The following is a 14,613-nucleotide window of genomic DNA, read 5'->3' as shown; positions in this document are numbered from 1 at the left end:
TAACCTCATCGCTCTCTGTTAGAGAAACGCCTCTGCATGTAAAATCATATAGACCCTAGAGATCGGGTCAGCCATCTAGTTCTTAGATTCCACCAAAGTCTGAACTGATCCACTGAATTTAAAATCAGGTGATTTTAAATGTTTGACTGTTCATTTGAAAGGTCTCTTTACTTCCTAACATCAGTTGGAGAGAAAACTGGGCGCTGATCCCTGTGGAGCTCCCGTGCCTACTGATGAGTTGCCTGAGTGGGTGTCCTCTGCCACGTAATCATCCAACAGGAGGTAGAGCATCTCCAACGGGACATATGCCCAGGGTTTTCCCTACGTGCTGGTAAAACTGAAAGAGGCATTTGCACGAAGGGAGAAACCTCATCGACCATTAACCAGCCGAGTTTTTTTCGATTCCTACATCTCTGATCGCCTGACAGTTCAAACAGCAGGACTGCTGCAACCTCCAGCCTGGACCATTCAATTGCTGTAATTAAAAACAAGATATTTTACACAAGAATGACAGCTGCTTAAAAATTATGGGCAGTGCTGCAACTTAACAAAACAATCTGTCTTTTCACTCTGTGTGGGAGTTTTGGGAAGGCTCTCTCTGTGTGTCTTATACAACACGCAGACCAACCAAATGTTAGCTCCTCTTACTCAGGATTTCTACACGGAGGTGAAAATCCAAAAGCGCAAATATAATGAGACATCAACCATCCATGGCCTTAGGGAGAGCTGAGATTTATTCATAACACCACCAGGGCATAATTGGACATAACCCACCAATTACTGATTGTTTATTAAAGCTTAATTCACATTCAATGAGCAAATAGTTCTAATAATCAGTCAACAATGTTGTTCATTTATGATGTTGTAAACTGATATTGTAGGCACAAATATAAGTTGTCCATCTCCACATTGATGGCATTCTTAGTTCGACAACACAAATCTAACTTGGTGTCCACTTGGAGGCTCTCTCCAGAGCTGTTAAATACAGTGATGCTCCACTCACACGTGTAGATTAGAGTCGCACTAGAATACATTAAAATGCAATTCTGTATTCAGCTTGAATTTTGAGTGACAAAACTCCTAACAGCTGTGGCAACAATAAGGAATTATTTACAGGTTATTTTCCAGCAGAAGCCTTTTAACCCCCCCCTCTAATGATCACCCTCTCAGCACAGCCTCACTGTAACATGAAGAATCTGCTATAATATTCATATCCTTATTTATGTCTGGCTTTGAGACCACCACTCAAATGTGGCAGTCTCATCTCTAAATGTCACTACAATTATGAAACTCAGGCCTGGAGACAAATTAATGGCTAGAAAGCATATTTTTTATCACTTGTAATATAACTGATGTTTCTGCATGTTTTCAAAACACTGAGGAAGCTTTTCAGAGGGCACCACGAGATTCCCGCAATAAATCTGAACAGATTTAATGTTGCTCTTTTTTTTCAGCGTAAAAAAAAAGAAATATAATAATTATTTGAAAAGAAACTTGTGGCCACATGTTTAACTTTCAAAGCTGAACACAGCTACATGTCTGTACTATGATGTACTGCATAGGTTGTTGAGCTCACCAAACTCTCTTGGTACGGATATAGAGTAGATGCAGGTCTGTCCGGAGGTGTAGTTTCTCGGGAAATTTGGAGATAAAACAGTCCCTTCTGATCCCGTAGAACGACTTCCGCACGGGGCTGGAGATTCAGACGTGTGCACAAACAGATAGCAGTGACAATGAATTCCATACAAGTAAATTCTACTTAAATAGAGTGAGTGACATATATGGGGTTTTTTTTTACCTTGACAGCTAGGTAATGCCCTGTTCCATCCAGGTCTGCCATCATCACCCATACTGCATGTCAGAGTAGAATAACCCTGTAAACAGACAAAAAGGAAAATGTAAGAAAACCAGTCCACGTAACTAATTAACCAGCCAACCAACACCATTTAAAAATTTCTACCCGCCCAGCCATTCAACAAACCAATGAACAATCCATCCAGCAAACTAAGAAACAGCTACTCAAATCCCAAAATCCCAAATTTAGTCAACCCCTCAGTCATCCAAGTGGCTGTACCTGCAGTACATATCCAGCTTCACAGTAGAAGGTGACCGTCGAGCCCAGCTTATAATCAGATCCCAGCCTGGTCCCATTCAGAACCACACCTGGGTCGAAACAAGATTCCCTCAGCTTGGCTAGATGGAGTAAAGAAAAAACAAGTGTGAGTTAGAGAGAACATGAGGCAAAGGAAAAGTGACAGGCACACATGAATAATAGGGCAAATTAATAATAACTAAGTCTCTTGCAATAATCAAATGAGGCAGGCATTCCGTTGGCCTTTGTAACAGTCTGTTTGACTTAGCTGTCTTTGCCAAGATGGAGCAAGAACGATAACTTCATCCCCCGGCTTTTGTGTGCTACATGAACCTTGTAAATTATGGCCTTGGCCCCCCTCCCAAAAGATTAGTGGCCACCAGCATCAACTTAAGACTTAATTTCTCAGTCCATGCAAAGTCAGTGTTGACTCTTTTGTGCAAATGAATCAAACTCACACCTCCTTGACAGACTATTTGAACAGACACTGATTCAACGGGCACTTTATGCAGAGAGCAATAATTCTCTTTCATCCTGAATTTAGCATGGTACACATGTATATACACCAACGTGTGAGTGGTCTTAGTGTGAGGTAAAAGAAAATATTGTCGTTATATTCTGCTGAAATTGTGTCATCGTGAGTTTCTATTATGTTTACTGTGGAAATCTTGGAGTAATTTCCCAAATGGCTTTCTTTAAGAAAAACACAAATGACAGAAAACAACATCAAGCAGAGGTGATTTAAAGAGTCGAAATTATTTTTCAACAATCAATGGCTATAAAAAAAAACCTTGCAGTTGAAATGTTTCAACTTTCCTTGTTTGTATCCTTAAAACAGAAAAGAACATAATAACTTAAGACTGACTCTCATGTAGTCAAAGGAGCTTGCAAAGAAAAGCGTCTGGACTTCTTTAAGTTACTTGAAGACGTTTCACCTCTCATCCGAGAAGCTTCTTCAGTTCAAAGGTCTCTCCACCATTTGACCTTCTCGGATGAGAGGTGAAACATCTTCAAGTAACTTAAAGAAGTCCAGACGCTTTTCTTTGCAAGCTCCTTTGACTACGATGACCTGGATGACTGAGAACCTTCACGACATACTGACTCTCATGTAGTGACCATATATATAGTGATATATAGTTAGGGAAATGTACTGTAGTGTGCCACTTCCATTTTTGTATATTTTTCTATGAAAATTGGATATTGGTGCATGAAAACATGGAAACACGGTTTGTACGATTCTAACAAGCTTGAAAGTCACATTTTGACGTGACCCCAACTATTCTTCAACACAGCCCCGACTCTTTCTTGTAATTTCTTGTAATTTCTTTGAGTTGTTCTGAGGAATTCCATATGGAAAAGAAATAGTAAAAACTTATATGTGATTACTCATGAAAATGGCCACTTTCATGAGTAAATCATATCAGGCTTACATGATTTACTCATGAAAGTGGCACTTTCTCATTACTTTCATACATTGTTTTAGTAAGTATCCAAAACATACAAGTTTCATTATATAATTTTTCAAGGGATCTTATATCTGTTTTCACTCTTATATGCTTTTCATACAAGTTTCACACAAGACAGATACAAACTTTACAAGATTTATATATATCTTTTCCATATGGGATAGTACTCTTGAAGGACACCTGCCTTCTGCAGGTGTTGTCAAACTTTTGTTCTCTCCAAGATTTTCCCACTCTGCCTCAATATTGTTGAGGTCTGAGCTCTGGGGAGGCCAACCCATGGCTGAAATGCAGCTCCAAACTATGACAGAACCTCCACTGTGTTTTACAGATGACTCTAGGCACTCACTGTAGTATCTTTCCTCTTAGCCTGTCAGCACACATTGATGCAAATCAAAAATTCACAATAAGACCTGTTGCCACTGATTTTCAGTCCAGGTCTGACATACGCTTGACAGCCACCCTTCCACTGAGACCATTTCTGATCATGCTTTGGCCAGTAGGAGACAGACTGAAGGGCCAGATGCATCTCTCAGGTTCTGTTTCAGGCCTTTGTCCACTTTCCTCAATTTTTAAGGACACAATACAAGACATGTCAAGTTTTCATCAAACAGCCCTTTGAGAATCACCTAGCTGGTGCAAAAATACTATTTTATGCCTGTCAAACTATTTTATCTTTGGCATTTTTCATAAATTTACCTAAATAAAAGTAAAATACAAAGAAATGAGAGGTGACCCAAGACTATTGCATGGTATTATAAACTATTAAATGTTGCAGGAAAAAAATGCACTCCTTTCTCTTCTTTAAATGTGATTATACTTCAAATTTCTTTGCCTATTACACTTTAAATTTGCCTGTGTTATTAATATGACCTCTGTGAGAATGCAAAGTGTAGTTTTAGGTGCTGCCTGATTCAGTAAGAATTCAATTTAAATGAGAGATGTGGTACAGTTAGCAGACCATTATACCTTTGTATTCCAGGTGAAATCCAGTGTAAGAAACCGATCCATCACTACGGAACGCTAAAAGCATTGTATTTGAACTGCTCTCTATCCGCTCTGGGAGTTTGCTGTCCTGGAAGCTACCAATGAGCGGACTGTTGCTATCCGGACCGTCGTAGATGTACAGGAAATCATAGTTTGGCTCAATGTTGAAACTAAAGGTAGAGGAAGACAGAGACAAACAAGGAAGAGAAAGAAAGTCAACAAAAATTCAAGGACAAAGTATCTACCATGAATTCAGTGGTTTTTAGAGTTGTTTTGTTTGTGATTCGTACCACAAAGCAAGCACAGCTTTTGAAAGTGGTGAAAGCACAATAGATTTCCAAAGCACATAAAGGCAGAAGTTCCCACTTCTTGAAAAAAAGTCATAATTTTACATGGCTTTCAATCTTGCACAAAGCAAAAACGAGGTTGATTATTTCACTTTTCTCGTTTACCTGCAGGAAAAATACCCTAAAAATTGTAATTTTCACCAACCCATTACAAAAGAGTCTTTTGGTCTGTTGCTCCAACACTTTGTCCAAATTGAAATGATTGCCAGAAAATTTAGTATTAGAACTTACTGCCAGCAAAAAAGGATATCCAGGTTTTCAGTCTTCAAATGGAGCCAGCTCAGCTTGAAAAGGCTTTTAGTCTACTGTCATTCCATTTCACATTTCACTCGGCAGTAACATTTGTCTAGTAAAGAGGTTTTAAAAAGCTCAATCGAGCTGAACTGGAAAGTAGCATTGTAGGTTACCTGATGAAGGCCAGTGACAGGACGTAGTCTGGGTTGACAGCAATGAGCCAGTCACAATCTTTTGAGTGAGGGTAAGGATGCGGGTAGTTCGGAGAGAGTATAAATCCATTGGAGCCTGTTAGATTTCCTCCACAAGGAGCTAAAGTGGGAACACAGGTCAAGATTGACATTCATTTTGACAAAGCCTTGAAATGTCATAACATTTAAATATTCTCTCAAGCTCAACCATACAGAAAAAAAAACCCCTTTGTGTACCATGCAACAGAGTGTGGAGAACACTGCTACTGAATGAAAAGCTTCATTAAATAGCAGAAGAATGAAAATATGTGAATAGAATAAAGCGTGCCCTTTTTATACAGCTCTCCTTTAAGTCAAAGACACATGTGTCCTTGAGTGAGACAATACCTCCAGCTGTATATGCAGTACATTTATTGTGCGTCCCTATAGAATATATGAAAGTTGGAGTGTTCACCTATGCAGACAGGTGGGCTGGGCTGCCAGTAGTATCTGTTATCCACTTGTATACAGGTTATTTTGTCGTCCCCCTGGAGCTCGTATCCTGGGTCACACTGAAAGGACACTGAATCCCCCGGCTCACGGCCATCTCCACTACGACTGCCATTCATCGGTACTCCTGGGTCCCTGCAGGCTGTAGCTACTGAGCCTGGACAGATAGGGGATAGGAACAAAGCAGGGAATAGAGGAGAAAGAGGGGAACAATTACAGAAAACTGTGTCACACCAGGTATCTAATGCTTTAATCCAACGCATAAAAACAGCACCACTTCCACTAACTAATGGGTCCTACGCAAGTTAATTTTGTTCCAGTTAGGTGAAGGTCTTTGAAGCAGCATAATTATATAGCTTTTTATTCCCTTTATTATTGATGGAACTACCCATTGAAGAGCATAGACACAACAACAGTAGTCTAAATGATACCTATCTGTTATATTTGATATCTTTCTGGTTAGATTTATTTTCATCACTTACTAGAAAACTGTATGGCAAATCCAGACTTGCTGATGTAAAAGTCAGTCTCAAACTGAACCGTCACTGTGTTCAGTGTCGAGTGGATTCCTTCAGGGAGCAGAGACCCACTGAGCTCTGCCAAAGACATTTCATTCTCAGGTGGCCCATCCCAAACCTTCAGCATGTCATGGCTGGCTTCAGTGTCAAAGGCCAGAAACTGGAGGCTGTAAAATAAGAATAAAGTTTAATTAAAGCAAGAATATGTTTCACTTCACACATGAGTTTACACTATACTTAATGTATCGATCAAAAGCCTTAATGCGATCATCTGTACCTCACAATATTTCCCGAGTCCACCTCGATGGTCCAGGTGCAGCGAAGGTTATTGTCGTATGGGAAAGGGTATCCGGGGGAAAGGATCCTCCCTGACGACTCACCCTTAAAACGACCCCCACACTCCGCTACAGGGATAAATAACGTCACACACACTTATTTTAAAACAAACTGTAAACATCTCTTTGATTAGCGCCTTTGTGACAACATTACAAATCACCGCGGCCCAACCGATGGCCAGTTGATGTGTGTGTATGTGCGCTGTGACAAGCCAACCATTTATCTGTCTGTGGCAATTGTTTGTCAAGGCAATCAGATCCAGTAGGTGCACCTCAGAGGCCACTGATTAAACGATCACCAAGGAGACAAATGGATAAAGAAAGAAGCTAACTCTTATCCACTGAGTCTCTCTGCCTTTCTCACTCTATATCACACGTGGGAGATGAAGAGAAGAGGAGAAAAGAGGAGGAAGAAGACACAAAGTGCTGATCTTGCATTCCTCCCTAAAGAAATCACAGCACATTATATAACAGAAAATAATTCCCCCTTCTCTCTTTGTCTCTCTCGGTTATATATTTTCACAATCTTCATCCACTCTCTGTTTTTCCTCCCTCTCCATGTTCCCCCTCCCTCAGGCTCTCCTCCCTTCATCACTGGAATATATTATCTCGGGTAATCTGAGTGATATTAAGAGTTTGGAAGGAGAAAAGACGGAGAAAGAGAGAGGGAGAGGGAAAAAGAGAGAGAGAAGGAGAGAACCAAGGGGGTAAAGAAGGAAAACCTGTGAGTAATAAGAAGAAGAAATATAATATTAAGACTGGAGGTTAGATGAGGTCACAGCGTGTCACTGTTAAAATATAAAGTCAGAGCATTTCAGCCAGTAGTTTTATGAGTCTTTCATTATTGATAGTGTGAAGGAGGGAGACTTATTAGTCTGAATCCAAAATCAGAAAGTTCAGAGGCAGCAGTGAAGGGAAAAAAAATGGTCCTAAAACACTGGACTGGCTGTTATGCTTATAGCTCCCATGCAAAGCAGCAACAGCAGCCATTCTATTTGTCACTTTAAATAAGCCTAACATTTGTTTGGGTTTAATTAGAGGATGCAATCATTCAACCATGTGCTAACTGGAAGGAATAACAACACATCCGAATTAAGTTCAAATAATATTCAAATCACAGCGTTTTAGGTATTTCATTCCAGTACACTGATAAATATGTGAGTGTGTGTTTATTTTCCAAGCGAGAGAAGCCCGAAACTGCACAGCCAGTGAAAGACTACGGTCGACTTCTCGATATCAATACTTCGGACGGTCGCTTTGCATCAGTTTGAAACCTTGGAAAATGAATTAAAAAGGCGACGATGGCATAATTGAGTATGAAGCAATGTGTCGATACTAAGTGGGGAGTTTGCTCCACAGAATGCTTTTAAACAAAGCCAAATCAAATTGAATAAAATGAGTTTATGAAGAAATTCTCAACAGAGTGTTTGTCGCTTAGCTCTTCGTGTGCTGAGAGTTGCCTGGAGGTTATGTGTGCTTTATGTCGGGGCATGTCTGAGTACATAACACAGCACTGGGAGAATATAAGGGCAGGCGCCAGGAACAGAAAGAAAATCTGCCACCGCAGAAGAGGTAGTGCATCAGTTGGGCCGAGGGATTCCAGGTGGTATAATGCCGAATAAATAGGCTTTTCATTGGGACTTTAAAACTACAACAGCGTGTGATATCCAGGGAAAATCAAGAAAGGTGATTCTACAGGAAATTGGCCCCCATCTGTTTTCCTTCCAGATAACTAAATTAACATCCTGCAATCAAATGTTGCATAAAGCTGCAAGTCACTTTCTAATCTATTACAGAGCAAACCTTGTATAATTATGCTTCCTGATACCTAAAGGTGTGTGTGTGTTAGCTGAATTCTAGATAAATAGCCATTCCAGCTAAAGAACACAATACACAGACGTAAAGAATTTATAATTACATTGACGTTCATTCACTGGAAAGATCCTGCTCTGATTTTTTATTGAAATGATACCAACACACTTTTCAGCTATCGCGTAACTCTGAATCTATTCAAGTAAGTGCTGTGGAACACACACTACACAGCATTAAATGCAACAAGATCAATTTAAATCTTAGAAATAAAATTACCTCTCCCTCCCAAGCTTATTAAAGAATGTTATTCAAGGTCGGAAACACAATGCATCTGTGGAGGACTCTGCATGCCTTCAAAAATCTCTGTGTGTGTTTGTGTGTTTTCAGCAGACCTTCTTTCACAGTGTTATTGGCTTCAGATACTAAAGGACGTACCTATACAAGAAGGCAGAGGGTTATCCCAGGCTCTCCTTTCACCCGTCATACACTTCAGCGTAGAAGCCCCATGTAGAGTGTAACCAGGCTCACATCTATATGTGATACTGCTCCCAGAAAAATGACCTTGGTCGTTGACCTTGAAGCCAAACTGAGGCACGCCTGGGTCTTCACAATGAGACAACTCAAAACCTAGAAAGAGTCATAAAAAAGACAAAAGAGCTTCACAGTACGTACTTTTTAAAAAACTCACTAAGGGAAATCCAAAGCCCACAAGAGAAACAGAATTAGTTTTATTTAGATGCGCAGCAATATTCCCTTAATATCTGGCTCACTCAAGGATTCTGTTTATGACCATGCTGGTATCACAGATCCTGTTAAGCTCTCATCCCGTTTTAATAACGAAACTGAAAAAGATACATGAGACATACCATTATTAGGAATGATACTGGAGCGTGTATACACCTTATCCAATTTAATGTTGTTTTTCACAGTCAGTGTAAGCTCAGTTTCCATGGTAATATTCGGAAAATTTGTTCGCAGTTTTGGAGAGCGAGATATGAATAGGTATATAAATAGCTTATCCTTATAAGACCATAACCGGGATTTGATCTACGGCATTACCTGGAAGACGAGGTGCACCGGGATTTGAGTTATCTCCTGGCAGACTGCTGTAGGTGCATGTCTAAATCCTTAAAAAAATGGCTATTTGGAAAGCTATACTTACTATTGAGCAACAATTGCACATTTGTCATCATCCTGACATGAAGTGTGAACAGTTTTCCTATCTAAAATTGTTCTCTCTTTGTTAGATATGTATAAGGAAGCAAACCACCATGCATTATTCATTCGACCACATCTCGGGAGTTTTATTGAATTACAGCCTCTATATCAAATGTAACACCAAACAAACAGAGGCAAAGTACTACAATCTCAAAATTGCTGCTGCTAATGTGCTTTGTTTTACATGGCAAAATAACTTCTACCTGGAAAAGTATGAAAACAGCAAAGGTCTAAGTAAGCCATCCTCTGCGCCAACACAGTACAGAGACAACACAACTTCAAAGCGAATAATACTAAGCTATCACCCTTCATGACACCATTTAAACAATTAGAATTCCAACTGTGCGTCTAAGAGGGCACTGCCAAATGTGGGTGTGCTTTGGTGAACATCAAAACACACCTTTACCACTTCGTCCTACGCTGAAAGCTTTGTTAATCAAACGCGACATGTTTCTTCTGATCGTTTCAGTGGGAAAATTCACATTTACTTCTGTGATCCATCCAACCGTTTAGAGTTAAACTGTTCTAGTGAGCCTGTTAGATTGATCAGAAATCAGCAGTTGTCATGAGGCATCTAACTGGTTAATAATTTGAGACATACGGCTAAAATGTATTTACATCTGCCCAAAATAATCCAAAAAAAGCAAAGATTAGACAAAGATACTGGCAGAGTCAATACAAAATGTGCTTTTTAAATGATGACTGATTTATTTATTAAGCAAAGATTTTCAAACCTGCCTGGCCCTGTGTGAAAATGTAATTGTCTGCTAAACCTAATAAGTTAATAACTGGTTATATCACCTTTGGCAGCATCACGTACAATAAGGCATTTGTGAGCCTTGAAACTTTGTCCCGCTCCTCTTTGCAGAATTGTTTTAATTCAGATACGCGCATGAACAGCCTGTTTATGGTCATGTCAAAGAATCTCAATCTGACTTAAGTCTTTTGGCACTCTAAAACTCCCATTTCATGAACTCTGACCTTAACTGATGCAAGTGGAACATGAAGTTCTTTACATGTTGTTCTTTTGGGTTCTTTTATCACCTCCTGAATGAATCTTCAAAGAAGTCTTGGAGAAACAGATTAGGCCTTAGCTCTATACTAAACAGCGGTGTTCACTGCTAACTTACTTGAGTACACCAATTTGAATCCTTCTCCTGTGTTTTCCGCATTGCTGTAGAATTCCAACCAGAGGTGGTTTGAAGTGGAAATGAGCGTCAGCCCCAACATGGATGATCCAGTAAATGCTCCGAGAACATGGGCTGTGTTGTCTTTACCGTCATAAATCTGTAAGAACAGCAAAATGCACACCGGATGCATCACATGCAGCGTGAACTAATTTAATTCGTTTATTTTTGCTGATCTGTGTTTGACACTGATATCTGGCAAGAGCAATGACCACATATGCGTATGTGTGAGTGAGTTTACTTTGAGTATATCGCCTTGGGCAAGATGAAAGGTTCTTGCAGAGATGTTGATTCCTTTCCCAGCTTGAACCTGAGGTCAACATCAAATCAAAATGAGCACTAATGACCCACATAGCAGGTGACAAACCCTCACAAAGGTTTGAAGACTGGTAATACATTTGTCATCTCTTAAACACAGGCAATGATCAATACCATTATTTTTCTCAATAAAAACTCATGTCATGTATATCCTGAAACGTTAAGATCTGTGACCTGGATGCTGTAGATGCACTCGTGGTTGTTATCGTAGTTCATTGGATAGTTTGGAGAGAGCAGTATCCCTTCATTATTCATGACTGAAGAACCACACTCCGCTGAAGACAGAGGACAGAAAGGAGACAATTAAAAAATGCACAATATTGAGAAATTGGTTTAATTCTTAAGAGGCTTATAATGATGTGGAGTGGTCATGTGAACAAGCTTTTGTTGTGCCGCAAATTGACCTGCATTTAAAGCTTTAATGATAAACAAAAGCTATGTTTTGCAGCTTACTAAAGAGGCTTGTGGCTTTTTAAAGCCGTTTGGTCCTACCAGATAAAAGTTTTTGCCCATTTTCTGTGCAGCTAGGGGGAACGCAGGCTGTGCTCAGAGTAATAATCAGTCAAATTCCTTTCTTCTTAATATAAATGAAAAAATATTTTAACTAAAGGCTGTAGGAATTTTTTAAAAATCCCCTTATATCAGTTAATGCGAATGATAAGATTGCAAACTTCACCTGAAGTTGCCTATTCTTTGCACTTCTTACTCGTGCCCTCCATGTACAGTATCTATGTCCCTTTCCTCTCTTTTTCATTCCCTCTCCCTCTCTGTGTCTCCACTAGTGTAATGGTCGTATTACAGCTGCCATATCGTCAATAAATCACACCGCTATAGTTTCCATTTAGAAAATTACCTCTTCACCCTCTCTCTCTCTTTCCTCTTTAACTTCCTCCCTCTTGCGCTCTCGCTACTCTATGAATAGTGCCTCCTTTGCTCCCCTTTACTTCAATCAACTTTCCTTTTCCACTTCTCCTGAGTTTTCATTCTCTTCAATCTCTTGTTTCCTCTTTTTATTTTTTCCTCCCGCTTCTGATGGCATCCAGAAATAATAAAAAAAGTAGAAAAAAAAAAACAAGACAAAAGAACATTGGATTTCTCAAACTGCAAAGAAACATCTCTGGAAGCTCTCCAACTCTTTCATGGGGGAAAAAAAATGCTGTAAAGAATTAAAAAGAGCCACTTGTTCAAACACAAACACAGACCACCAAAGTTATACTTCATGCCTGCACAGCATATCCCTCAGTTAATTAAAATAACAAAAGACCCACCCTAACTAAAAAGTTATTTTATAGCCAAAACAAAAGAAAAACCTATTGTTGGTCCTCTAATCTTTCCTTCTTCCTCCGTTCTTCAACTGTGATGTGTACCATCATGCAGCAATGCAACACAATACGCAGAAACTAAATATAGCAAACTGCACTACACCCCAGAACAGCATCACACAACATCACTCCCACCTTTCTGCATTATAAGTCTTGTCACGCCGATGAAAGAACGAAGGAACCAAAGCCGTGTATAATGGCGCTGAGAACATCATGCAAAGCTGAAAATTAGATTGTAGAGTAAAATCTACTCACATGTAGCCTAAAATTAAAAAGTCGTATAGTGTTGCTGCTTTTTACTAGAATTGGATTGGTCTGGCTTTCTTTGTAATTTCTCAAAAATATTATGTGTAAGATAACTAATTCTATGAGCAAGTGCAGAAATATAGAGTCTCTTTCGCTATGTGCTTTTACTGCTGTCACTTGTAGATACTACTAACTGTACCCAAATCAAATCTTACTTTACACACTTCTCGCCTGAATTCCCTGAGGTTAACTGTACATGATAATGATTCCCACTGATAAACTTGTGCTTTAAATTAGACTTATCCTATCTATTTAAGAGCAGGCGGTAGTAATTCTCTGGAGTAAAGGTAGCAATTGAGAGGAAAGTGCCTTGATCAAAGACAATCTCCTGAGTATTCCTTATACACCCAGAATAGCTCAAAACCAACACAGACGCAGGCAAAAAGCATGATATTTCAGTATTTCTTCTTCTTTTTAATCAGTGTGATTGCTTTCATCTTCCATTATTAGCCCAAACAAATTAGATTTAAATGCATTTTCCTTGACAAAAAATGTGCATGTGTGGCATCCAAGATATGAACTGCTTGTTTTTATTCTATGTTTTTAAAACCTAGTGAGGAAGTTATTATTTTGTCCTTTAAACCAATTGCTCATTTGTGCATTGATTAATTATTAAAAAAAATTATACAGCCTTGCATAGAAACACATTTTCCAGTCCACAGGTGAAGGACTTTTTATTCGAATAGGCATATTTTTAGTGCAATCTGTGCCACTCTGAGTACACATTTTAATAATAAAACCACCATCCTTGTTTTTTCATGCATTCAAACACTGGGCTTTTACTTCACATTGTAGTACATGCTACTTTTTGTTTGCTGTGTGTGTTACTGGCATAGTGCTACAGTTACACTGAGTTGGATTAGTGTTCAATATGGTGCATAAACCTACTGTAAATCTGATTGCATGTTTATCACATCGTAAAAGCCTTTTTCAGTCTGTGTTCTGACTTCGAAGATGTTTGTCTCAAATCTCTTGTCTCAAAGATTTTATATAGTGTGTATATCTTAATATTGTTTTCTGTCTACCTTTATGACTTCAGTTTATTGAACAAGTATTAAAGTATCGGGGGGGAAATTACAACTTTTTCCAGTATAAAAAAAAATATCTGTATTATTTCAGATAATGTCCTTGCCAGTAAATTTCAAAATTATAAAAGGTGATAAAGCAATGTGAACAGGACATAAATGTCAGCCTGCTAGGGACTCCTGAAGAAATATCTCTGGCATTTTCTGCTCATCCACTAATTGGAAATTGGCTGATACAAACGCTGTTCTCTGAAGTGCCATTAAGTTTGGACTGACCGTTTAATATTTATTTTTTGGAACAGTTGAACATTAAGGATGTTTCTGTAGCTACAGCCAGAGGTCAATTATAATTTTCACTTCATAGGTGGAAGAACAACCTTTTCAAAAGACCTGAGCCTTGTGTTGGTTTATGGGTAAGGAAATAAATTATATTGATTATATCAAGGGAAGCTGAGTTACTTTTTAACTGTAATCACTATTTACTTCTTCATCTATCCATCCATCTGTCCTGCCTGGACCTCATCCTTCCTGGGGGCACACTAAGATATTCCCAAGACAGCTAAGAGATACAGTCTCTCTATCACCTTCTAGATCTTCCCCAGGGCCTCCTTTCAGTGGGCCATACCCCAGGCACCTCACTTAGGATGCCTCACCCATGGGTCGTCCAAGTCAGACACCCAAACCATCTCAATGAGGCTCTGCCCTGAGCTGCTTCTGACTGGGTAAGGCTCTTGTAGAAATGTTAATTTGGTTGCTGAATTATAGCTGA

General features: G+C 39.2%; 1 protein-coding gene across 7 annotated transcripts in view; it reads right to left on the bottom strand.

Moving 5' to 3' along the window:
- csmd3b (CUB and Sushi multiple domains 3b) overlaps window positions 1-14,613 on the bottom strand; it is a 395,380-nt gene that overhangs the window by 62,793 nt on the left and 317,974 nt on the right. For all 7 annotated transcript variants that reach the window (XM_014332163.2, XM_014332164.2, XM_014332166.2 and 4 more), the window contains 12 exons: window positions 11,366-11,466; window positions 11,115-11,183; window positions 10,817-10,973; window positions 8,904-9,095; window positions 6,599-6,725; window positions 6,286-6,488; window positions 5,769-5,960; window positions 5,297-5,435; window positions 4,525-4,712; window positions 2,075-2,193; window positions 1,799-1,874; window positions 1,577-1,693 (listed from right to left, as the gene is read on the bottom strand). In XM_014332163.2, the coding sequence (XP_014187649.1) occupies window positions 1,577-1,693; window positions 1,799-1,874; window positions 2,075-2,193; window positions 4,525-4,712; window positions 5,297-5,435; window positions 5,769-5,960; window positions 6,286-6,488; window positions 6,599-6,725; window positions 8,904-9,095; window positions 10,817-10,973; window positions 11,115-11,183; window positions 11,366-11,466 (1,680 nt within the window). The remainder of the gene's footprint in view (window positions 1-1,576; window positions 1,694-1,798; window positions 1,875-2,074; window positions 2,194-4,524; window positions 4,713-5,296; window positions 5,436-5,768; window positions 5,961-6,285; window positions 6,489-6,598; window positions 6,726-8,903; window positions 9,096-10,816; window positions 10,974-11,114; window positions 11,184-11,365; window positions 11,467-14,613) is intronic.

Source organism: Haplochromis burtoni, unplaced genomic scaffold (assembly GCF_018398535.1).
Source record: "Haplochromis burtoni strain Fernald_Lab_line unplaced genomic scaffold, NCSU_Asbu1 Contig_25, whole genome shotgun sequence".
Taxonomy (NCBI): Eukaryota; Metazoa; Chordata; class Actinopteri; order Cichliformes; family Cichlidae; genus Haplochromis; species Haplochromis burtoni.
The sequence above is the reverse complement of the archived record's forward strand: the minus strand, read 5'-3'. Positions and strand labels throughout refer to the sequence as shown.